Source organism: Habropoda laboriosa, unplaced genomic scaffold (assembly GCF_001263275.1).
Source record: "Habropoda laboriosa isolate 0110345459 unplaced genomic scaffold, ASM126327v1 scaffold22, whole genome shotgun sequence".
Taxonomy (NCBI): domain Eukaryota; kingdom Metazoa; phylum Arthropoda; class Insecta; order Hymenoptera; family Apidae; genus Habropoda; species Habropoda laboriosa.
This window is the reverse complement of record NW_017100261.1, coordinates 1,040,136-1,064,014: the sequence shown is the minus strand read 5'-3', so window position 1 is coordinate 1,064,014 and position 23,879 is coordinate 1,040,136. Positions and strand designations below refer to the sequence as shown.

The window sequence follows — 23,879 nt, the reverse complement described above, 5'->3', positions numbered from 1 at the left end:
ACTACTGGGAGGAAAAGTTGATTGAATTTTCGATCGGAATAACGGGGATACTTTCCAACAGAAATAATGTATAAAAGTATTGAGAAATATACTTTGCGGCTTATGGGATTTAAATGTAGAAGAGCATCGATACAGTTTAATTCTTGATCGTTTAATCTTATACCGGGTGGTCGGTAACTGATGGTACAACCGGAAAAATTTTTTCTTATAAGGCTTTGTTTTCGAGAAAATGGACTTGAAATTTTCACCGGGGAGTTGACTATGTCTCGACCTAGTGTATTCTGTTGTCTGTTCGGAAGAAATTAGAGGGTTGAAGTGACAGTGGTGTAAGTCAGAATTTCTTTATTCTGAGAAACAGAGAATGTTATAAGAAATGATCAAATGAATTTCACAGCATTAAATTTGCTACTGCATCGTCTCAATTATAACTTACTTCACTTGTCTTTTTAACAGTTTCGCATGTATAGATTGCATTTTAGTACTTAAGTCTAAATTTTCGGAAATGTCACTTACACCACTGTGACACTTTTTTTCTCGTTTAACCCGTTGCACTCCACTGGTGCTATTCGTAATATGCACCATAACTCCATTCAAGCTTTATTTACATCAAAACGAAGGAAATTAGCGCAAGAAATAAAAGAAAATAAATTTAAAAAGTTGTTTTAAAAGGTTCACTGTCGAAGTGTGTTAAAATTGCTGGTCCATCGTATCAAAGAGTGCTCAAAGCGCAAAGGGTTAACGAAAGATTTTATTCTGAAAACTGTCGTGTACCATCGACAATAAAAATGGTACAGAACGTGCTAATCCAATCGGTGCTTAAATTAACAAATGCCCTAATTTCACTCCCGATTATTTCAAATATAAAATACTATCGATACAATGTGAATTCATCACACTTTAATCCTACACTGTTTATACTTTACACGAACATTTTTCGTATAACGAAAGTTTCAGTATAACAAATATTTAGGTCACACCGAGTATTGCTTCCGTTTATTCCAAATATAGAATAGTATCAATACAGCTGAATATTTCACACTGTAACCTAACATTGTACCTATTTCCCAGGAATATTTCTCGTTTAATTAAAATTTCCAGAAATTGTCATGTACCGTCGACGGTGTATACACGGCATAGAACGTGATAAGTCAACCCAACTTAAAATCGACAAATGGATATTTACGTCGTACCAAATATCGCTCACGTTTACCCAGAAAATATCGCAAAAATAAATTCGATACAATAACGTACATATAAATTCGACAATACGTTATTTTCCACCGAACCCCAACGACATCCTACTGCAAAAAAATAATATCTGAAAATACACCGAGGATATCTAGGAAGTGTAGGAATTTTTGCTAAAAGTTAAATTGCACCGAGGTAAAAATCATAGCACATTCATCCGCGGTACAGCAGATGTAACGTTAAAAAGCTTGGAACGTCGGTGACGGCGGGATTAACCCGGGTAAGTAGAAAAGGCTCGACCTAGTCAGACACGGGAGACCGCGTACAGAGAGCGAGCGAGCGAGGGAGTCGTCGTCGTCGTCGTCGTCGGTGCAGCAGAACGCGTCTGAATAGGAATGTTGGCCTACTGGAATTTCCATACGCGCGTCTTCAGCTGGTTAATTGATCGTCAATCGAGGAAACATGCCTTTGATCACAACGAGGAGAGGAATCTGTCTTACGTATTATTACAGGGGTTCATTTATCCAACGGTAAGGTTGTACACAGAGAGGTCCAACGACGATTCTGCGCCCTGATTACCAGCGATACATCAATAGACCATACCCGCGCATATGGGTGTACACAGCACATCTGTACACACTTTGGCCTAGCTTCACGTAACACGACCAGCCCTACGGCCATGAATTTCGAAAGCGTTCTGCGCGTCAAAGGATCGAAGAAGAGATTTCACGTGCATATAATATATATCTATATATATCGAAGGCAGGGAAACGATCCGCGGAGAAAGAAGGACGAGGCTCCTTGCTGCTGTTGCTGAAAAGACCGCAATAAACGGGCCAGGGGATTTATATTCAAAAATTCCACGTTCGACCGGGACGATTTTGCGAGTTGGACGAGATACGAAACTCTCTCTCCTCCGTTTCGTGGACACAGAGACAGAGAGAAAGAGAAGGAGATTGGACGAGCGTCCTCACGAGCTGTGAATCGAACCACGGCGACACGACGGCCATTAAATATTGTCGAGAGGATCGCGCGCACGTTGCTCTCGCCCGGCCGCTTTTGTTCCATCGCCCTAAAGGAAACTTTCTTTCAAACCGAAGACCGGTTTAAATATCCTTTGATACGGTATTCAAGCAGCCCGAGGAAGGAATGGGAAATAAGATGCGCAAGGATGGCGCCTTTAAAGGCGACCGAACGAGCTGCCTCTTGGGGAAGAAGTGAGGTAAGAACGGCGAAGGAGAAGAAGAAGAAAAAAAAGGGCAAACCTTGCGAAGGCGTCGAGTTGCACCTCGACACCCTTTGTCTTCCTTCTTGTTTCCATCTCTCTTACGGCCCGGGCGTATCGTATCTCGCGTTTATTATGACATCCACCGGCGCGTTTACGTCGCCGGTATAATCGAGCGATACAAGATCCCGATTCTTCGTTCGATGCCGTTATCTTTCCCCCGTTAGAGGGGAGAAGGCGAATCGAGGGAAGAGAATAGGGAGAATTACAGCGAGGACGTCTCGAAAAACAGGGGCAAATAATCATAAATTCCGTTGGAACGCGCCACAGCTCGCGTGGAATGCCAGCGGGAACTTTCTCGACTCGCTGCACTGTACTCGCGAGAACGTCGTCAAGTGAACGTTCCGTAGGATTAGACGAATGAAACGATTCCTCTTATGTGAAAACCGAATAAGTCGTGCTATACAGGCTTACTTTCTCTGCCGTCGTGTATCTACTTTCTGCCAACCTTTCGTCGAATCTGTCGGAAAAGATTTTTCGGAAATATCGAAGAAGAAGAAGAGATACCGTAAACTTTCTCTTCCTTCAAAGATACGAGACACCGGTGACGTTTCACAATTGGGTGAAACTGCTGACACGAAAGTTCATCCAGGGAGAAAGCTCGTAAAAAGTCGGTGCGTGAACGAAGAGACGCGTTGTCGAAGATTTTAATAAAGCGACGACAAAATGGAGTCGCGTTAATGGAAGGAAGGAAGGAACGGCGGCCAATATACGGGGAGAGGAGGGGATCCATTCGCAATAAGCGTTTCTTTGCTGATGACTGCAAAAGTTATGCGAGAAGCTTCCGGCGAATGAATGCTATTTCATCGATTCCCTCCCGATATGGACCATTTACCGATCTGTCCTTTTATAAATCCGCCGCCGTCCAAAGGATCGCGTACCAAAGCTACCACCCTCGTTCTATTCCCTAAATGTCTACACCGCTCTAATTTTCCATTCGATCGAGTCACAATCTCGTAAGCGAATCGTGTCTCGATATAACCAGCCACCTCGTGCCTTCCTCCGATTCTCCAGGGAACGTTCCAAACAAATAATCGTCGAGGGGTAGACGGCCAGAGAGAGAGAGAGAGAGAGAGACGAGAGGATATCGGTGTCAGCCGTAATCGAGCGTCAAATCGTTCGCGTGCGAGTTTGAAAATTTCACGGAAAATCGGATGTATGTATAACAACGGGGAGGGAACAAGGGACACAGTAGCAGAATGGATTAGCCGTGCATCCTACCCATCGTTTGACATTTCGTTTCGAACGTTATTAATTATTCCGCTTTTGCACGGGCAATCGACGCCTGGGTTAATACGCTTACAACGATCCCGGAGGTCAAAACCTGATGCCCGGTGCGTGTGCGGACGCTCTAGGTATTCGTTGTTTTGACGGGATATGCGATTTGCGAGCTCGAGCTGGCATCGTTCGTCCCGTTACGCTCAACACGCTACGCGGCGCGTATTTTCGCGAGTCACCAGAGGGGAGGAGGAGGAGGCTCGACGCGATCCGACAGTTTTCGCGAACGAGTCGACGAATGAACGTTGGTTCATGATCGTTCGATCGTTTCAGCTTTAGATCGATACGCACCAGTCATCAACTCGTCCACTCTTCCTCTATTCTACACCCCTTTCTCTCTCCCTCTCTCTCTCTTTTATCGTCGACACAATGCTCGCGTTCATCGTCCCGGGAAACATCGCGAACACAATTAACGGAGCTTGTTAAGAGATCAAAGAACTCCGTCGCGTCGGCTCGTTGCTCCGCTATGAACTACGGGCTACTAATTAACGGAAGTTAATACTAATTAATAGCAGCGTTCTCGTTCACGGTGAGAAAAGCGTGTTCGTTCGCTCGTTGTTACCCCTTTCACCCACGGAGGCTGATATTTGCTGCGACGTTTTCCAGATTTATCCGGCATCTTCCACGGATCGTATAACTACGGCCTCCCTGTTTACCCCGACGTTTTGCTCAATTATCCACATCGGTGAGAATTAGCCAACGACGATACTGCGGGACTCTCTGTTTTGATACCTCTTCACTCGTTACCGTCTCTCCCTCTCTCTCTCGCGTTCAGACCGATGCGAATTTATTCGTCGAGAACCGTTCGTCGCCGACTCAAGAGAAGAGATCGTGCTCGTCGAGCTAAGAGAAAACTCGAAGGGAACATCCCATCGACTTAACAAAGTCACGGAGCAACGAACCGTTATGCTGCACGCCGCGCCGACCCGTTGGTAGTTTGCAGATCTGCTGGAAAATAGAATCGACGCTCATCGAGAAAGTCTTCGCCTCTCTCTCTCCTTCTCTGTTTCTCTGTCGGTGAACGGGCCGAGGGATGATGGTTGGTGGAGAAAGAGAGAGAGAGTGAGGGTAAGTTGGAAGAGGTAAAGAAAAGAGGGTGCAGAGCAGAGGAAGAAAAAGTAACGGCTGTATCTCTCGAGTTGTTTACAAAATAGAATAAAGGAAAGCTAACCTGTTGAGGTATCAGCTGGATGAAGAGAAGCTACTTATCATCGAGAACCAGTTCGAGGCCCTTTGCAGCGTCTCAGAGGAGAACGGTCAGATCGTTGTGAAATTTATTTCCAGAGTAGACTGCCACCCTTCCTCCGCGCTACCAAACGGAAGTTCACAGCGCGGAAGTCCGCGGGACGGATGGAAAAAAGATGTCGAGACACGATCACGGAATATCGAAACGACGACCGTGGTTGCTGAAGATTTCTCGAAGGATTGGGATTATCTGGTGGATGAGAGGAAGGAAGAGGGACGGATTCGGTTCGTTCGTGAAATCCAATCGACGCCGGATAGAATGCCTCTAACCTGTTGAGAGACCGACCAAGAATCTCTGGTCGAGAAGACGTGGAAATTTTTCGAGAATCTTTCGAAACTTCGTCTGCTTAAATAATCGCTCCCCGTCTGTATCGAGGATTCGAGCCGCGACGTGGTCGCGGGTCGAAGGCGAACCAAAGTTGTCGTTCGAGTAGATAAAAAGGAATCGATTGGCTTGGCGATACCCAATCGAGGGGAAACGGATACTAACCTGTTGAAGCTCTCGGCGAATAAAGCTATCAATTTTTAGATAGCATTTCCTTAAAATCGTTTCTAACCGTTTTCTAATTACTAATTTCTGCTTCGTTCGTTTAACCTGTTACTCGAGAGGAATAAATTTCACGTACAGGGTGTTTAAGCTTTTTACCATCAAACTTTGTCGGTATATTGTATGGATATAAGTAAGAACAAATGGTTTTTTTCTTCTTAATTATATCTATAGAACGTACTAATAAAGTTTGATTGGAAAAAACAGGGACACCCTGTACATAGTAAATATATGTAAGAAAATGCTCACTGTCTATGACTTAACACAATATTTGTGTCTACCTAAAAACATTGGCTAATCCTGTATAATATATACAGGGTGTCTCAAAGTATCAGGATATTTTTGTTATAACTTTTTAACAAAGCTCCAAACGACCTATGTTTATTCAACATTTATTTCTTGCTTATGTCCATATAACACACTGACAAAGTTTGATCGGAAAAAACTAGGACACCCTATAGATTCAAACTCAACATACACTGTTTTTTCGTGCACACGTCCACGACGAGACTTGCGGTATGGTTGCTTGATTAATACCGCCGCGATGTGTGGCGATTTCCTAGCGAATTGTTTGAAAGGCCAGGATAATTCTGTTGGACTGAACTAACTATATGTATTTACTCTTGAATTACAATAATTAACAATGAAAATGAGCGACGCGAGACTGGTGGTACGTGTGTGTATTCCTGATACTCCTGGTGAGTACCTTCTGGTGTTTCGAGGTAGACTTCGAATTAGACTGCGCTCTCCAGTTTTTTCCAGAAGCGGGAAAACTCTGAAGATGTTACTTCTTTACCGATTGGCTGTCGGTACTAGCCAATTATATTTTTCCCTAATTGTCATCGACCTATCCGTGTGTCCGTGACACGCTCCGTGCGGACTAGGCGATGACAGGAGGGGGTGAAGGTCAGCAAATGTTTAAACATTTGAAACTACAACGGGAATTTCCACCAGGCCTGGGACTCGCGGCCGGGCCTCTGTCCCGAAGCCCTTTAGAAACTCACGTTTTATGACACGTATAATTAGCTGTTGACGTCGTAAACGACGTTTATTAGAAACTCACGTTTTATGACACGTACAATTAGCTGTTGAGGTCGTAAACGACGTTTAGGAAAAGAAACTCTTCCTTAAGGGATTAACGAATAAAGAGACATTCTCGAAAACAGCATTTTAACGTGTGTGTCATGAAACGTACTAGCCATCTGCACGCCGGATGGTTTCTTCCTTTGTCCAGATTGCTAGCCGCTATGGAACAAATGCTTAAAGCGGGTGAAAAATGAAACCGGCGGGTTTCCTTGTGAACATTATCACTTACTTATTTTATAATTTCTTCTCTGACTTTGCATCTAAGCGTCAGCCATGCAATGTTTTCGTACTGTATCAGGTAAAGAAAGCTAATCTGTTACAGATTAATCACACTTAGTAATCCTCAGTCTTACAAATTCAAACGAAAGTTAGAATTACAATTAATTTTTCTCACTTCGTGACCAGAATCTCTGCCACGAATCTCACACGTTGCCATAGGTTAAAGGGTTAACAGAAAATTAAATTACCCAAATCACCCAAAAGAGTCAGCCTCTCAATTTTACACAATCTTCCCCCAAAATACACCGTGACGCATTACAGATTCTGACCCCATCGCCGTCGCTGTATCGTCGTTACAATTATCTAATAAGAAAGGTGGAGGAAAGGTTGAAAAGGGAAGAAATCGAATGGGCGAATTGCCGGGAAGTGGAAGGAGAAGGTGCTCGATACGGGCGGCGGAGATCAAACGAAAGTAGCGGAAACTAACCTGTTGAGGCACCAGGTGGATGGAGAGGCTGCTTATAATGGAGACCTCCAATTCGACCATCTCGGAACCGGCCGTATTGTTGGCGTGACAGACGTATCGCCCCGCGTCTTCCGCCCTGGCCGATTGTAACACCAGCACGCCAGCCCTGGCGTAGATCCTTTCTGAATTGAAGATCATCGCCGTGCCCGTCACAGACTCGCGAAACCATAGATACATAGGCGGTGGAAAACCCTGGGATATGCAGGACAGGACGATCGTCTCTCCTGTGCGTATCGGTGCCGGACTCACTCGTTCGTTGAACCTCGGCGGAACTGGGCCGTGAGGGTCTGAAAAAACGAGAGACGAAAATTCTGTGAATTTCTGGGTCGTGACTTAAGTTCACCTGACGTATAGAGAGTTAATAGTTCTTGGACCACGGGTAAAATTTATTTCGTCCACCGTTCAACGGTGCTTGACATTTTTGGCCCGGGATTTCTCGAGAATACCGCTGAATGCCTGCAGTCCTCGAGGACACTTGTTGTGGTTGTTAAGGAGTTGTGGAGTATTCGAAGAAAGTCGTATAAAGTCATATATATGTATGATAAGAATGTGTATATAACGGCGTGGTTATGGAATTGTAATGTTGTTCAATTCGTAGTTGATATTTTGTAAAAGAATCTATCGAGACAGGTGTCTCTATAAGCGAATCTTCGGGAGGATAGGTTTGGAAATGGTCCAGGAAGAACGAAACAAAGCACGCCGGTCGATTCGTTACGTTCAATTTTAAACCGTGCACGCGGATGCGGCAGAAATTCAAATGCATCGGCCGTTTCGAATGAACAAAACGTTTCGCTTTAAATCCCCGGCTGAAAACTCCAACTGATGGAACCGTTCTAGTTTGCCCGACCGAACGGTTTAGTTTCTCATCGTGGAACTGGGAAAATGGCAAAAGTTCGCGATCGGGAAGTTCGGAATTAATGTGTTATTTCAAGGTTCGCGCGATCAACTTTCACGTTCTTCCCTCGTTCTCTGGATCAGGTTAAAGGGAATACCTCCTCTCGCGGCGTTTCAGAGAGGAGAGCACTCGAGAGTGACCGATGAATCGTAACGGAGACGAAAAGGAACGAGAGGAAGAAAGAAGGTAAGAGGGAAGGCCACGGAAATGGATTCTCTTTTTTTCGTCAATTTTTCTCTCCCGGCTGTCTCCCACTTGATACCTTGAAATGCATTTCGAATCTCTTGGACGTTCTCGCGGGGCAAAAGAAATCTCCGCAGACTTGTTGAAAGAGACAAAGATCCCGGTATCAATTTTTCACGGCCGCGAAAGTCTCCCCTTTTGTCCCTGTTACGTATTACTCGAGTTAGTATGCTTGGCAAATTTACATTTATTTCCTTCCTCTCCCGTTTATTCTACATTTCCACATTACTTTGCCGCTTTAATTACGGCGCCGCGAACAATCGCGCCCGGGGATCTTCATTATTAATTCGAAAAAGCCGGGGAACAGAGAGAAAGAGAGAGCATTCATCTTGTAAAATGTAAGCCCATTGAACGAAACGGCTGTTCGAACGCCAGCTATAATGGCAACGTTCATAAACGTTTTACATCGAACCAGTTACATTTCAACTATTGACGTGTAATTGCAGAAAAGGACCTCATTTTTCCCGCAACAATGACACACATCACTGCTGGCGCGATAGCGGGAATCGTTTACCGGTGGCGTGTGTATCCATTAAAATTGATCGTCTCTGATGAATCAAAATACAAGTTTAATACCGCGCCGAGGGTGGGATTCCCTCGTTTCCTCTCCGCACAGAAAATACATCTACTTTTCACAGATAGAGGAACGTACGAGCAACCGGTCTAAATAGCCAACATAATCTTGAAATCAGTAAATTTTCTACCAAAGTTAATCGACATTTGATTTCCGTTTCGGTAAACGATTAAACAACGAAACCGGTGTTTGTCGAACTGCGTTGGACCCCGCGACGCCGCAGCTTTTTACGGCTGCACTATTTTATACCGGCACGCTCGCTTTGTCTGGTCGGCGTTATTATTGTAATTTAAGCTGATGGCGTATTGATCGTCGCTCGCCTCTATCTCGCTCTCCCTTTTCCACCCACTCTCTCTCTCTCTCTCTCTCTCGTGCTCACCGGCTCTCTCTGGCTGCCTCTCAAACCGTCTCCCTCTTTCTCGAACCAACGAGAACCGTGGCTTTTCTCTCGCTCTCCCAGCAGCCAGTGTGCAATTCCAGTTGCCATATTCCAGCAACGCCCCGCCACCACACCCTTGTTCATACTCCCGCTTGCACCCGGCCTCGTGCATATGCACGCTGAAAACTTTTTATGCCATTTACATCCGACTTACGCCTCAACGTCAGCGTCGTTCGCGTTGACGTTGACCGGCGGCGTACGCTGCAAAACGACCAGGGGGTGCAAACAGGAGAAAAAAATAAAAAGAGCGAGGAAAGGAAGGAAAGAGAGAGAGAGTTCGACGATCGATATTCGAATTGAAATAAGAAGAAAAAGGAGAGAAATTTGTTCGCCACCGGATTGCTCGAACCGACGAGTGGCTCGTTCACGCGTTAATAATTTCACCCTCTGTCCCCCGCCAGCCCGCAGTTGCGACGGTTCCGCGTGCCTCGTTCTTACTTCCAGCTCGTTGGATCTTTGCCGTTTAAATAGCTGATCGGGTAGATTGTCAATCAACCACTTAACCCCCGTCGGGGTAAAATATTCAACCGCCGTATAAACGTGGAGAGAGAGTGAACGAACTCTGGTTCGCGGTTAAATCTCGATTCCCTTCGAAACTGTTTATTCTCCAGTCGGAAGATCGCGTCGGAATATAAATTCTAACGCGGATGACAAATAACCTTCAACGACGATATTTCTCGCAATTAAACGGGAACACCTCGTCGAACGTGAAAGAACGGAGACAAAGTTAAACATTTAAGATCGAAATGTTCACTCGGTGCCGTTCTGCACGCTGTCTAGCTCTTCGTCGACGTGAAATTTTTGCATGAAAATTCTCACACAGAGCCGCGAACGGCTTACCACGCCGGCAAAGGGAACGCGAGCGAGCGAGCGAGGGAACGTTTACGACGAAAAATTCGAAAAGCGTTCTCTGACGGAATGCTCTTACCGCGGCGCGGTGGAAAAGTTAAACAAGGGAGAGAAGTTTAATTAATAGCTGCAGCGGCAAGTGATTTCCAAGTAAACAAACTCGACGACCGCGTATCGAAGAGGAAGAGTGACGGAGCACGGCGGACAAGCGCGATGTTGAAGCGGACAGACAGTGTGCTCAAACGAACATCTTGATATCCTTTGAACCATCGCTCATTGACTACGTAATCCAGAGAGCCTCGATCCTCTGCCAGCGGAAAGGGGGGAGAGGGGAGGACATGAAACGTCGAGAGAGAGAGAGAGAGAGTTAGGGGCGAGGAGAAAAAAGCTGGAGGTTGTAGGGAGAGGGGGAAACCGCGGTAGAACGATGTCCAATTAAACCTTTCGAGCCGTCGACTCCAATTAAGACTCTATTAAATATACACTGGCCGTGTGTATCGTTGGCAAAGCGAATTTCAAATGGCGCCCGGTCTTTCTCATGTATTTACCTGGAACAAGCAACTTCACCGTGATAAAGTTGCCACTAATTAGCCGTACAATGTGTCTCTTGCCGGCCGCAGCGAGACGCGCGAGCGTTTTTCGCGCCCGCCTTTTTCCGCCCGCCGGAATTCTTCTCCGCGTGTACCTCGCTCTCTCTCTCTCTCTCTCTCTTGCACCTTTACCCGTCGTCTCCGACCCTCTCGTGTGTCACAATCACGTTACCACTTCCCGTGGATACCTCTAAATAGTCCCTCGAACACGTGTAGAATCCGCCGCACGTTCCTTTTTCTCGCCGTGCGGGAAAAAGAACGAGCGGGGAACATTGTGAGAAGATTGGAACAGGTGTTTTTGTTAGATCGTAAATTAAGGATCGTTCCGAGTCGCCGGGAACTTATTACACGTTTTAGGTAGAGTTTACAACTTAATCCCTTAAACTGTAGACGATTGCACGCCTTAACCTACGGTAAGTGTACCGTTTTTAGTTTGACCAGATGAGACGAAGAAATTAGGAAAGACGTGTGTTTGTAATTTTTGCCACTTTATGCACTTAGCTTCCTCTATACGTAAGGATACACGTAAAGCGCGAATTTTTAATGTATTACTTTTAAACAAACGAGCCACATTCGTAATTCAGAGATAGAAACTTGGTCAATTTTCTCCACCCATTTAATTCGAACAGTTATCGAGATATTGGCGTAAATATAACTACTCTAAAATTTGAAGGCGATTTTCACCCTTTTGATAAAAAAAAAATGCGCGTCGAATATTGTTTCGAGATCCATCACACGCGAAAATTTCATCAAAAATCTGCGAGGATCACTTTCGGTACGTTCCCTTATCAGTGCAATCTACCTGATTTATTCGCCGCGAAAACTAACCACCGACGCCGTAACGCACGAACAGCGTCGAAGTGATCCCTCTCTCTCTCTCTGCTCTTAATTATTACTCCGGAAACATTCCACCGAAGTATAAGGATAAAAGGGGGAAACTGCACGTCGTGTATCTCGCGAAGTAACGTACCAGCTTCTATATATCCCCATCGAAGACTTGAAACTTCCTCTCCACGAAGATTCGAGACGAAAGGGCATCGAGTTGCTCCGCTCTTGAGTAGGAAGAGGAGGAGAAGGGGTGGGGAATTAGTAGATCGTTCAGGCTTCATTAATTAGTCGGCAAGTCGGGTTTCTGCATTAATTGTGGCTATATTACCGACAACCGTATTACCGTCGTTGACTAATTACGTCATCGAAGTGGCGGCCTCTCGAACCGATGGAGCATATATGTAATTTAATGCCAGCCGCTGATTGCTTCAGAATTCAGGTCACAACGCGCGATACCCAGGCGCAATTTGCGCGCAAGACGTACACGTGTTTCCATGCGTATCGCCCGGCCGCAATTCCGGATAATTATATCTCTGATTTATACGGGCCGACAGAAAGGGACGTGCAAGTGGAGAGAGAGAGAGAGAGAGAGAGAGTGTAGAGTGGATGGAAACGCTCCGCCGTCTAACTCGTTTCCACCCCTCCTCCGACCCTTCCCGTCAAAATTACCAGATATCGGAGCTGGCGGCCACGAGGAACACACTCGAACAAAGCTGTAACTCAACGAGAATATTAGATTAGAAGGCTCCCGCTGGAAATGAAGATTTATCACCCGCTCGGATGCCACGAGGAACTCTTGCTGCCCTATTCCTCGCCTTTGGGAATGTTCTCTCTCGCTCTCTCTTCCTCTCTCTTCGAGCTGTTCGCTAGGTGGGTTGGTGACAGACAGCGATTTCTCTCGCGCGTGTTAGCCAAATGTGTTACGCCCACAGAAATATGGCAACGAATCTTCAACCCTTTGCACGGTGGTTCCTCGAGGATTTTATATTGCCGGTGTAAAAAGTGGCATGTACGAGCATTTCAGATCGTCCAGGAGGAATTTATACCTATCACTCTTCCGTTTCTACTTCACGTTTCTCGTAGAAATTTTCGTTTGCACGAATTTATGTTCCGTCTGCGTTAGTATCGAGTCGTTAAATTACGTCTGCTTACATTACACGGCTACAAGACACGACGCGAAATTCAGCGGCTGATGACAATGCAGGCGAAAAGTAAATCTTGTTACTCTCGCCGTACACGTGTCTACGTTCTCGTAAAAGCTGCTTAACGTCTAATCCCGATCGCAGGACGACTGCTTTGCTACGCGTGAACCGTTCCGCGCGAAAGAGTCACAGATTAAGCTACTTCAGATCCGAGATTAACGCGATTTCCTACCAGCCGTTGAATACCATCTGACATGCTTCCATTCAAGGAACGTTTCTTCCAGGTACAGTTCGTTTTTTTCCTTCCCCTCTCTTTCTTCGCGATCTCACTGATCGCCCGCTGGGGCGAAGATTTACGTGTTTGGGAAAGTGTCGCGGCTGAAAGCTGCCGGAGTAACAAAAATCTCCTTCCTTCTTCGAGTTTCCATTCCGCTCGGCTTTTTGCGCAATTCGACTGCTAGCAGCGGTAATGCGCCGCGTGGCTTCCGGTTTGTTCCTCGCGACAGAAGATATTTACCTACTTCCTCCGCCGTTATATCCACCGTGTCTCTCCCTCTGTGCGCTCGTCGGTGCATAAACGCGGCTTGGAGCATCCTTGAGGGCAAAAACCGGGGTATAAATAAACAAACCGTTGGCGAAAAAGCGAATCGGCGGAGGATGAGAAGGACGCAGGGCGGAGAAACGGTTACACTCTCGAGAAGAAGAGCGTTGCCGGTGTGCCTGCCTTTCCGTTGTTAAATTAACGACTTCGCTGTGGAGCTTGAGGATTAACGCGTCGCATTCACAGGGCCGAAGTGTGAAACCAAGGAAGATTGATGCGCGACCCCACCGTATCCACCGGTGTAAAATTCAAAACTCAACGGGACAAATAACTTACTGGCTGAATGAATCACCGTTGCGTGTATTCAGACGACGAAAAGAAAGAAAGAAAAAAAAAAAAGGAAGAAAGAAAGAAGAGAAACACAAAGCAACGGTGACGGTGTATCATCGTTTATCTTCGTCGGCGAATTTATTTTCCATCCTGTTCTGTATTACGTATTTTCCAACGAAGAACACTCCGTGCGTGTGTACTCCGAAAGATCTCTATTTTCTCTTCCGCGACCTCGTTATCTTTCGAAAACTACACTGAATTACTGCACCCTAGCGTAACTTCATCGGCGAACTTCAACCGATTTCAGATCCTTCCTTTTCCCAAAATGCTCCATTGAAACGCGATTCTACAGCTCCACCGTTCAACTGTCATAACAATCGAGTAGAGTCGAAGAAGCTTAGCAAGAGAGGGAGAGAGAGAGAGAGAGAGAGAAAACCACGGGTATCTCAGCCGTGCAATTCGGGTTGCCGAGAGTCTTCGAGCGGAATTCGAACAACCTCGGCATTACTTGTCTAGTTCCTTACAAATCATCGTATTCGGCGGTTTCTTGTTCCCGTACATGTTCCTTTGTGTACGTACATACACCGCGTGTATGCATATACATTCGCAGCATAGCGAGTGGAAAAGAGAGATACAAGTAGGTTGGGCTCGATAAGATTGCGGGGTAGCGAGCGAAGGGATTGGAGCCGTGATGGCTGCATTGTTTCTTGCCGACGTTGCTCCGCAGACTGGCTGCTGCATCCTGGCTCTGTGGATTGTACTTTGCGTTTTCGTCGAGTCTCCAATAGGGCGATATCCAGGCCCCGTCCTCTTTTCTTTGCCCCGTCTCCTCCTCCTTCTTCTTATTCTTCTTCCTTTTGCCTCCTCCGCTCTTTCCCACCCTCCGAGCTTCCCTCTTTATCTTGCCACCCCTTCTTCCTCACACTCCCTCTATCCATCCCCCACTCCTCCTCCTCGAGCATCCCCGTCATTGACCGGCAAAAAAGCCACAGGGGTATCATAAAAGCGCGCCGCGAAGAAACTGCTCGCCTTATTCCACGGATTTACGAAAGTTCAACATTTTTCCGAGCTGCCAGCCGAGAGTCTTTAAAGTACTTAGAAGTAATACCGTGAACGTGTGCCCGCTAACCCGCGAACCTTCTACTTGTTTTTACCTCTCCCGTTTACCTCTCTGGGAAACTTCACCCAGTCAACCTAGCCCCCATCTCTTCCCTCTCTTCTCCCTCCTCGGTGTCCCGAATAAACGCGATAAATCTGCATTTACAATTTCCAACGCGCCGCGCGTTTGTCATCGCGATAACGCCCCGCGGTTAAGTTTCCTCGCTTGTTTTCCATGCTGTGTGTCGCGTGCACCGAACTAAGGTATCGCGAAATTTATTCCCCTTCTTCTTCTTCTTCCTAGGTTCGGAGAAGTCTTGCGAGATTTCTAAGGGAATTAGGTCGAAGAGCACTTGTAGGATACGCAAGGATATGTGTATCGGCGAAAAGGGAAATCTTGAGTAGCGTTTTATAGGAATACTTTTGTGCATGTATACGTTTTATCGTTTTGTCCACTCTCCGTGTGTCTCGCGAAGAATCAGCGTTCCCTTCGCGATTTCCACGCAACGAGGTCCCTTTCTTTTACGAGCTTCTCGTAAGCAACGGCTGCCGGTCGACACTTTTTCTTGTCCGCCACGCTGGATAAGCACGCTGGCGTGGGTTGCACTTTGGATTTCAGCCGAGACGACGATCCTCCGCGCTGGACAACCCGCTGCGCGTGTACCACGCGGGCTATCGAGCTTCCCAGCCGTGCAAAAACCAGGGCGTCGAAGGATTCTCCGGCCAATAAAATAGACGATGCTAAACTGCCGAGGAAACTGCTCGACCGCCGAGCTAATTCGACGCTCGGTTATGTTGAACACGGTTTAGAGACCGGCGGTGAGAACCTGGGTCTTCTGAAAGTCTCTCGAACTTTCTTTCCACCGAAGTTCTCGTGTAATCGAATTAAACGTACCTCGCCTTGCCTGGATATCAATTGATACCGCGCGTATCGCGATATAGAGAGAACTCTCGGATGTACCGATAAAACTTTCAAATTCTGAAGGTTTGCTCTGGTTCGATCGAAGATGAACTCTGTATTCGGAGACAACATTCGAGTCTGATTGCATTTTCGAATGTAATCAGAATTTCGAATCAGAGACGGCGACGGAGGATACCGTGCTAGATTATATTTCGTGGATTATTAATCAAAAGTTTCGAAGCTTCGGTATTTTCAACGATGGTTTTCTTGTTTTTTCACTGTTAGGTCGTTCTGAAAATTACCGCGGTTTCAGGCTGTTTATTTCGAAGAAAAATAACTCATACTAAACTTGAACATTTTTGTTTCAAATAATTTCCATAATTTTCGATGCACTTTTGCACTGTAAAAAATCCCTAACTCTAAGAGAAAAAATCACAAATGAATCTCCTCTAATCAAATCTAATTTACACTCGAGAAAAATCATATTCACAGTGATAGTACCAAGTTCGATACACTTTTGCCTGTAAAAAATCCCAAACTCTAAGAGAAAAAAATCACAAATGAATCTCCCTGAATGAAACCTAATTTACACTCGAGAAAAATCATATTCACAATGATAGTAGTACCAAGTCTTAGTAAACTACCAAATTGCAAGCATGATTTTTTTCGAGTGTAAAATATTCAGTTGATTGATCTTCCTTTTCCGGTTTTTTCTACTCACAGAGGTATCAGCGATACCTCTTAAATTCCCAAACCTTACAATTAGACACGTAGCGGCAATAAACCCATAAGGCCAACCGATGTCGCAGCACCCCCATAACAGTCTCATTGATTTTCACTTTAAACCTTCGAACGGTATGTTCACCAGATCTACCGGCTTTATGACTTTATTGCCTACGACACTCGCCAACGCATCGCTCCCTTCCTCAAATCCATTTCCGTCAACCAAAATTTCTAATATTCCGCCAATCACGCGTAACAGGAAAAACACATCCATAACCACACCCTCTCCAACTCTCCTATAAAACACCCGACATCACTCCAAATCACCGCAGTCAGTTACCATTCAAGATCAGCAATTATACAGTATCCCATTTTACTGACACTTGTCGAATCGACCCTACATTTTACTGACACTTGCGGTGGCTCTTCCTCTACATTCGACGGATAATCTGTACAAGTATTTAATGTAATTGCTTAGCAATTTGTTTTTGTAATTCATCCAAAGCGATATATTATGAGATTAAATTAATCACTCAATAAGTATTAACATTAGATTGTTTCCTCGATATGGCCATGGTGGTCATCGGTGACTGGAGTGCCTCAAATGTTTAGAATAATTAAAATAAAATGAATGTTGTCAACTAAAAATTTTGAACGTCATAGCTAGCTAGACATTATTTTCAATTTAAAAAAAAAAATTATAAAGCATAATACTATAATCAACCTGTAGTCATAGCTAGCTAGACATTATTTTCAATTGAAAAAAACAATTATAAAGCATAATACTATAATCAACCTGTAAGACAGCAACCTGTAAATCTGGCGTGACACTGAACGTGTTAATAAATAAATGTTGTTCAAATTATATCGTGTTTGATACCATTTTCATCAGAAAAATCTCAGCAACATGTTAAAAAATATTTCAGACGAAAAAAAGTAAAATTAAAGAAATTATATTTTTCTATTATGATTTGTCGAGCCGCTTGACTGACTGCGAGCGAGATAACATGGGGGCAGCAATGACGCAGACCTAGGCGCAGGACCGTCTATACTGTCACTTGTAGAATCCAAACTGTATACGCTACCGGCCAAAAGTTTGGAATCACCGAGCATTGCAATTTGCACAAAAATTTCCAGAAAAAAGTCAGCAACTTTGAGAATTTTCTATCGTTCGAATCAGTTGATATGAGATAAATCGATGAAATCCAGAAAAAAGTCAGCGACTTTGAGAATTTTCTATCGTTCGAATCAGTTGATATGAGATAAATCGATGAAAGTAGAATAGAGATAAACTTCGAATCTATAAAAAATTAGCAGCAGATTTAATATTGATGAAAAGTGGGAGGTGATTCGAAACTTTTGGCCGGCAGTGTACGTACCTCGCGACTCACATCATTGTGACAAAAATATATTACCTTTGTTAAGTTTTAAACAAAGAGTAGCGTCGTTCTACCCACGCGTCATCCTATCTAATAGACAGGCTTTCCTTTGTAAAGTATAGAAATTCAAATTTTTACGTACGCGTAATTACAGCTCCTGTAATCCATTTACAAAAGTGAATAAAACAGGAATGATTTGAAATAAAAATGTTTCATTTCCACGGAGTTACGCTTTTCGAAAAGAAACTTTCACAACAACCAGATACAATGCAAACCGCATCATTTATTCCTCGCGAATACAAGAGGAATGATAAACAACCACTTTCAGCTTATTTTTCCATTCCGCGCGCTTTTTAGATCGTGCCTACCAGCGAGGGATTTTGTTTGTAGCGTATATAGCCGGACGAGATATTTTCCTCCGATTATTCCAACGTTACCAAAGGGTATATTAGAGTAAAAACAGGCTCTCCCGACTTCCCCGTGCATTATAATACAAACCCCGGCATATTTCGTCGAGTCAGGAGACAAACACGAGGAATCTCCCGTTTCGTCGCGAACCAATTCTTCAACATCCCCGAACAAAGCTACGCTTCGAGCTAAAACAGCCACGTCCCCAGCTGGCAGACACACAAGGGGGAAACACTAAACACTACGGGGGCGGAGACGTATCGCGACGCGGAGTACAGATTAAACTTTTCCAACGGAGAACGTCGCGGAGTAGGAAGCGTTCTCGGGTTTCTTTCCAACGGCGATTTCCCTTCGAACGCGAGTATCACGTCACGGTCCGCTCGTTTGCCGCCGCGACATCGAGAAGGGTGAAACCGCAGGATCGATAGATCGATCGAAACGTTCGTCCGTTAAAGCAGCCTCGGTTTTCCAAGCATCTGCGCTTCGCGAATATGCCAGTTTTAAACGGGGGCTGCTCGCGGTTCGTCCCAGCCTCCGCGAGTTGTTTAACTCGTTCGCTGTGTACCACATGTGAGCCACTCGAAAGTCAAAGTGAGTAATTTTATCAAATTATAATGGATTTATGAAATTTTGTTTATTTATGAAGATTTAAGCGCCGAGTGTAATACGTGCTTTGATACTGAAATTAGGAGGACGTTAAAAAGGGGAGTTGATCACTTTGGCTTTTAAGTGGCTTATGTGATGATGCACGGTTTTTGTTTTATGCCACGTTCATGCGTTATATTTGATAAGTATAGTCAGTGTTAAATGAGCTTTATTTGAGACGAAAGTATGTGAAATAAAATTGATATAGTAGGGAAATATTCTTGTTTGTTTATTGAAAATTAAGAATTAGCAACCCTTTGTCAACCCTTTGTAATCTGATTCTTCTTCATTCGTGAGAAAGAAAAATTTTATATTTCGATGGGAGGAGCAAGAATTAATATTTAAATATTATAAAGAAAATTCGCTAGTAATAATGCGATAATGCAACAATAAACGAATAAAATGTGCAACGTGAGAGCAGACTAAAATCAGAAAAAAAGTGTGTATAGACAAAGATATGTCTGTTATTTCCGACTTGCAGTTTATTTTGTGCTGTGATATACTTTTTACGTATATATAGGTAGATACAATATAATTGGATATTGGTCTACTGTTTTGCTGCAAGGTTTGTGGGTCACGAGGTCAAATTTATAAACTGTATCAGGTATTGTGTTGTATTATGAATGGAGCAGTTAGTACGCAGACTATGCTTACTGCGAATTATTAATAATTGTAACCAAGGTCGTATCGGGCATATGAGTATCGGAAATTTTCTTCTTATTTTAGTGTGCTGAAGCTTCTCATATACAACGAGACACCTAAATAGCAGATACGTAACTTCCAAGATACACGACTTTCTTTCAACCCCTTTCCGTATAATAACGAGCCACACTCGTGATGCAAATCATGTATTGAAAAATATGTACAGTATTTTCACTTTTTTTTCATTTCACCCTAGGATTTCTGAGTCTTGAGAAATCACGATACGAGTGTATACGATAAAATTTAAAGGTGTATACGGTAATAGGTAATTTTTTGAGAATATTTTGACATAGGAAATCGTTCTAATATAAAAATTTTGGAGGGACAGAGTGATTTTTCACATAGTAACAGTGATTGCAGAATATCAAATTTTTTGAGAATGTAAGAGTAAAGAATTACAGGCGCTTAAAGTGACGGATATTAAAATAATGTTGGTTCACTCGTCGATGGTTATGTACGGTATTGTGTGGGCCGCTGCCCTTTTTCCCTTCGGCCGTCAGGGCCCTGCAAGCCGCGGGGTGGGAGTGCAGCCTGCGCTGCTCCTTGTCTAGGGCCCTCTGCGGCTCGGGTCCCGCGGTCGTTGCCTAGGCGCGTCGCACGGCGCCTTACAAGCACTTTTATACAAAGAAAATAGTTTTTAATTTAAAATTTTGTGGGTTTTTAAACTCTTATGGAACTTAAAGTCTTCCTTAACCCTGGTGCGTTCAAGGTCTTTGGGTCTTTTTTGACCCAGTGTGACAATCGAGTTGTGACGGCCCATGCAGCGCGCACGGCGCCACATTGTATACAGAACGTAGACGGCGAGACGCACGTAACGGACGTGTCATTCGTCGGCGTCGATGTCGTGGCGGACCGAAAACGATGGCTGTCCTCGGAAAGCGGAGAGGCACTTGAGGACAGCCGTCCCAACCGACGACGCGAAGACGAGTCGAGAGTCTACCACCGAAAACCGAGCTGGGCAACATCGGCCCGCGCCACGACACTAACGGTCTCGCCTTCGTTGAATAAAGAATCCAACACGAACAGGTCTCGATTCATTTTCCGTTCCCACAGGATCAAGAAAGACTTTATGTGTAATAAATTTTGTTATCAGCACACTATATGAATCTAGGTAATAAACCTTTAACATACTGTTAAGGAAATATGAACTAGATAACGGCAAAATTTATTAAAAGAATAAAAAGACGATGGGTCAAAAAAGACCCGAAGATCGCACTAGGGTTAACGTCTTGTGGGTTCCAGGAACCTACTATATAGAACCTTAGGAGTCCTAGGGTTAACACAGTACATAAGTACGTAACCATAAAAAAATCGTAAAGCAAACGGTTAGGATGCGATTCTCCGAAAAAGCCAACTCACTGTTAAAGCTCTTAGTCATCTACCGCGTCGACTATTATCCTAAAACCGAAGAAAGCAGCTATGACGTGGGAACAGCGACACGCAGCACGCTGCAAACAATGTTAAAAAAGGCGACTGTTTAGACTGAGCGTTTGATCGTTTCGCGGGATGTACGAGTGAGAATAACTCCAAAGAGACCTGGACAGCGAACGTGTTAATGGCCAGAGCCAGCTTGAAAGACCGCCACTTGCCTAAAATGGCGGCGTGGCTGGTAACCGCTCGACGACACGAAGGGCAAGCAGAGCTTTGGTAAAAATGCTAGGCTGGATAATAGTAGTGACTATGATAAAAAGAAGAACCGACAGGTGCCGCGGTGGCGAGACACTGATGCGAACCGACGCTCCTGAACTTGCGTTTCATCCTGCAACGTTGCCTCCGCTTGGCGGGACCAATTAATTTCTCGCCGCCTTATCTTCCACCCGTGACTCGACGCATAATCTCTCAGGACGCTGTAAGCACAGTCTTGCGTACACTGCACACGGTGATGTATTAAGTGCAGCTCACCTTTTTTCCTTTTCCCTTTTTTTTTCAGGACCAGAGTAAACATTCTGTGTCAATCTTTCAGGATCTTCTGTTAGTTTTCTCACCCCATCGATAGACTCGCTTTAACACAGTTAAAGCGGAATTTTCAAGCACGTTTATTCCAGGATTTTACGTCGCGGTTAAAATTTCTCATCACCGGCGCGTTATTTGTGTCATTTAAGGGGGTCTTCCAGTGTGACGTTTTTTTAGGCCTTTTTTTAAAAGTTATTAATACGAGCTTTATTCCTATGTATTTACTTGTCCTTGAAGAATCGTTACAAATTTTTGTTGTTGAAAAATATTTAAATATGGCTGCTGTGGAACACGTGAAACAGGAGCATGGAAAAAAAAGTAGGTCCATGGTTGCCATGATTTGAGCTGTTCTGCTTATCAGAAATAAAAAAGTCCAATTGGTTCTTATTTAGTATGCTGTGGTCGGTAGTAGAATAAAAGAAAAATATTGAAAATTTAAAAAATGGCGGCACTTTGAATACGAAGTATCGATTTTTTCGACTTTTTTTCGTCCTTCAGAGGCTCTAAAAATCAGAAAAATATATATTTTGGTATAATTCTACTACCGACCATAGCCACACATGTTCTGAAGATATGTGCAAAATTTGCCAGATCGTGGCAACCATTTCAGAAAACATGGTTCCAAGAAAAACGCGTTTAAAGTTTTGAGTGCAATTTACATTCCCCCTATCGCCGGCCTTTGACGTGTCACACTAAACGAGCTATAACTTCGTTATTTTATTGAATACAACTATAAAACTTCAGGAGTGTGGAAAAAAATAAAAATCGATTTTTTGAAATCGTCACACTAGAAGACCCCCTTAAGTGTAAGAATCGTGTGTTTTTTCCGGAAAAGCGGCGGTATAAAATTCTTAAACGGTAAGAAGGATTCGTAATGTTTCAACTGGTTCAGTTTCTGTGGACTCTATTTCTAGAAGAATATTACCCGTATATTTTCGTCGACGTAAGAAACTCCGTTCCAGTTGCTTTTTATATACACTCCAGACGGCGAGAGAGAAAGAGCGAACACGACGGATGTCTAAGAAATTTTTTCCTTCGGCCGCACTTTCTCGGCAACAACAGGGCCACTGATTTCACCGGTTTCGAGGTGGTGCGCAACTAACGAACAATATGTTCATCTCGCATTCGATTCCGTGTCTTCACCGTTCCAGTCGCCGGAGCATCTCGGCTTGCACTTTGATCATTAGCCATCTATTGTTCCAGCCGCTCATCCACATTCGACCCATTTTATGTCTTATGAATCAGCAGCTCTCCAAGCCCCGGGATGAAGTGCGCCGACGAACCATCGTGTTCACAGGCTAGATCGTTAACAAGGGTTGATTACGATCGCTTAGATAATGGCGCGTGCACCGAACACCGGCGAGGAAGAGATCCTCGGTGCTCGACCTCCGGCGAAATTCTCGTAAATGTGAAATTTAAACGATGTTTCCAGCACTCGGATAACGATGCTGGATCTTTTTCAAAAATTTAAATACGTACTTCGATGTGAGTTTGAAAAAGAGATCGAGGGTGGAGAAGAGGGATCACTGTCGAGTTTTCGAGGCAACTGATTTGTCCAGCATGAACGAATAATGATGAAGGAATTTCTTTGGAAATCTATATACTTCGATGTGACCTTAAAAAAATTGAGGGTGAAAAAGATGAACGACTGCTAAATTATTCATGTTTAAAATAGCGAGCTATTAGGTTGAACCACGTGAAATTTCCGATATCAGAATAATTTACAATCGACGGTCATTAGTAAACTTTACGTAACGTAAGAATTAAAACATCTGTCGAATGTAAATCGAACCTAAACTAATTAATTATTCTTAAAATCGACACAACTTCTAAATACCTAATTTAACTTAAGGTCCTAACAGTGTCATTGACTATGCCACACCAAGCACCGACACTAAATTGATTTTAAAAATCGTTGAACCTGTTTCGAAAGCAACCGCTTTCATATAATAGAAAAACAATTACAGCTACCAATTAAAAAAATATCCGCGGTATCGTCATTACGCGAAAACCATTGCAAACTGGAAAAATCTGTTCAAGCTATTGTAAGAAATGCGAGATTCCGGCGGCGAAGTGGTGGCCAGGAATTTGTCACCCAGGAAGAGAAAGCGCGCGGGTACCTGAGGGTGCCATGAACTAAGCCCTTTCCCCGGAAAGTCGAACGAGGGGGCTCCATCGGTTTTTCGGAGCAACGCGGGATAGGACGCGGAGAGGAATATAGCCGTCGAGCGAGACGGACACCCGAGTACCTTAGCAGCCGCTTAT

At 44.2% G+C, this 23,879-nt stretch overlaps 1 protein-coding gene across 1 annotated transcript in view; it reads right to left on the bottom strand.

Annotated features, from left to right (window-relative positions):
• The window catches only part of LOC108572725 (Down syndrome cell adhesion molecule-like protein Dscam2), a 110,204-nt gene that overhangs the window by 61,644 nt on the left and 24,681 nt on the right, over positions 1 to 23,879 (bottom strand). The window contains exon 4 of the mRNA XM_017935001.1: positions 7,336 to 7,661. Coding sequence (XP_017790490.1) covers positions 7,336 to 7,661 — 326 coding nt within the window. The remainder of the gene's footprint in view (positions 1 to 7,335; positions 7,662 to 23,879) is intronic.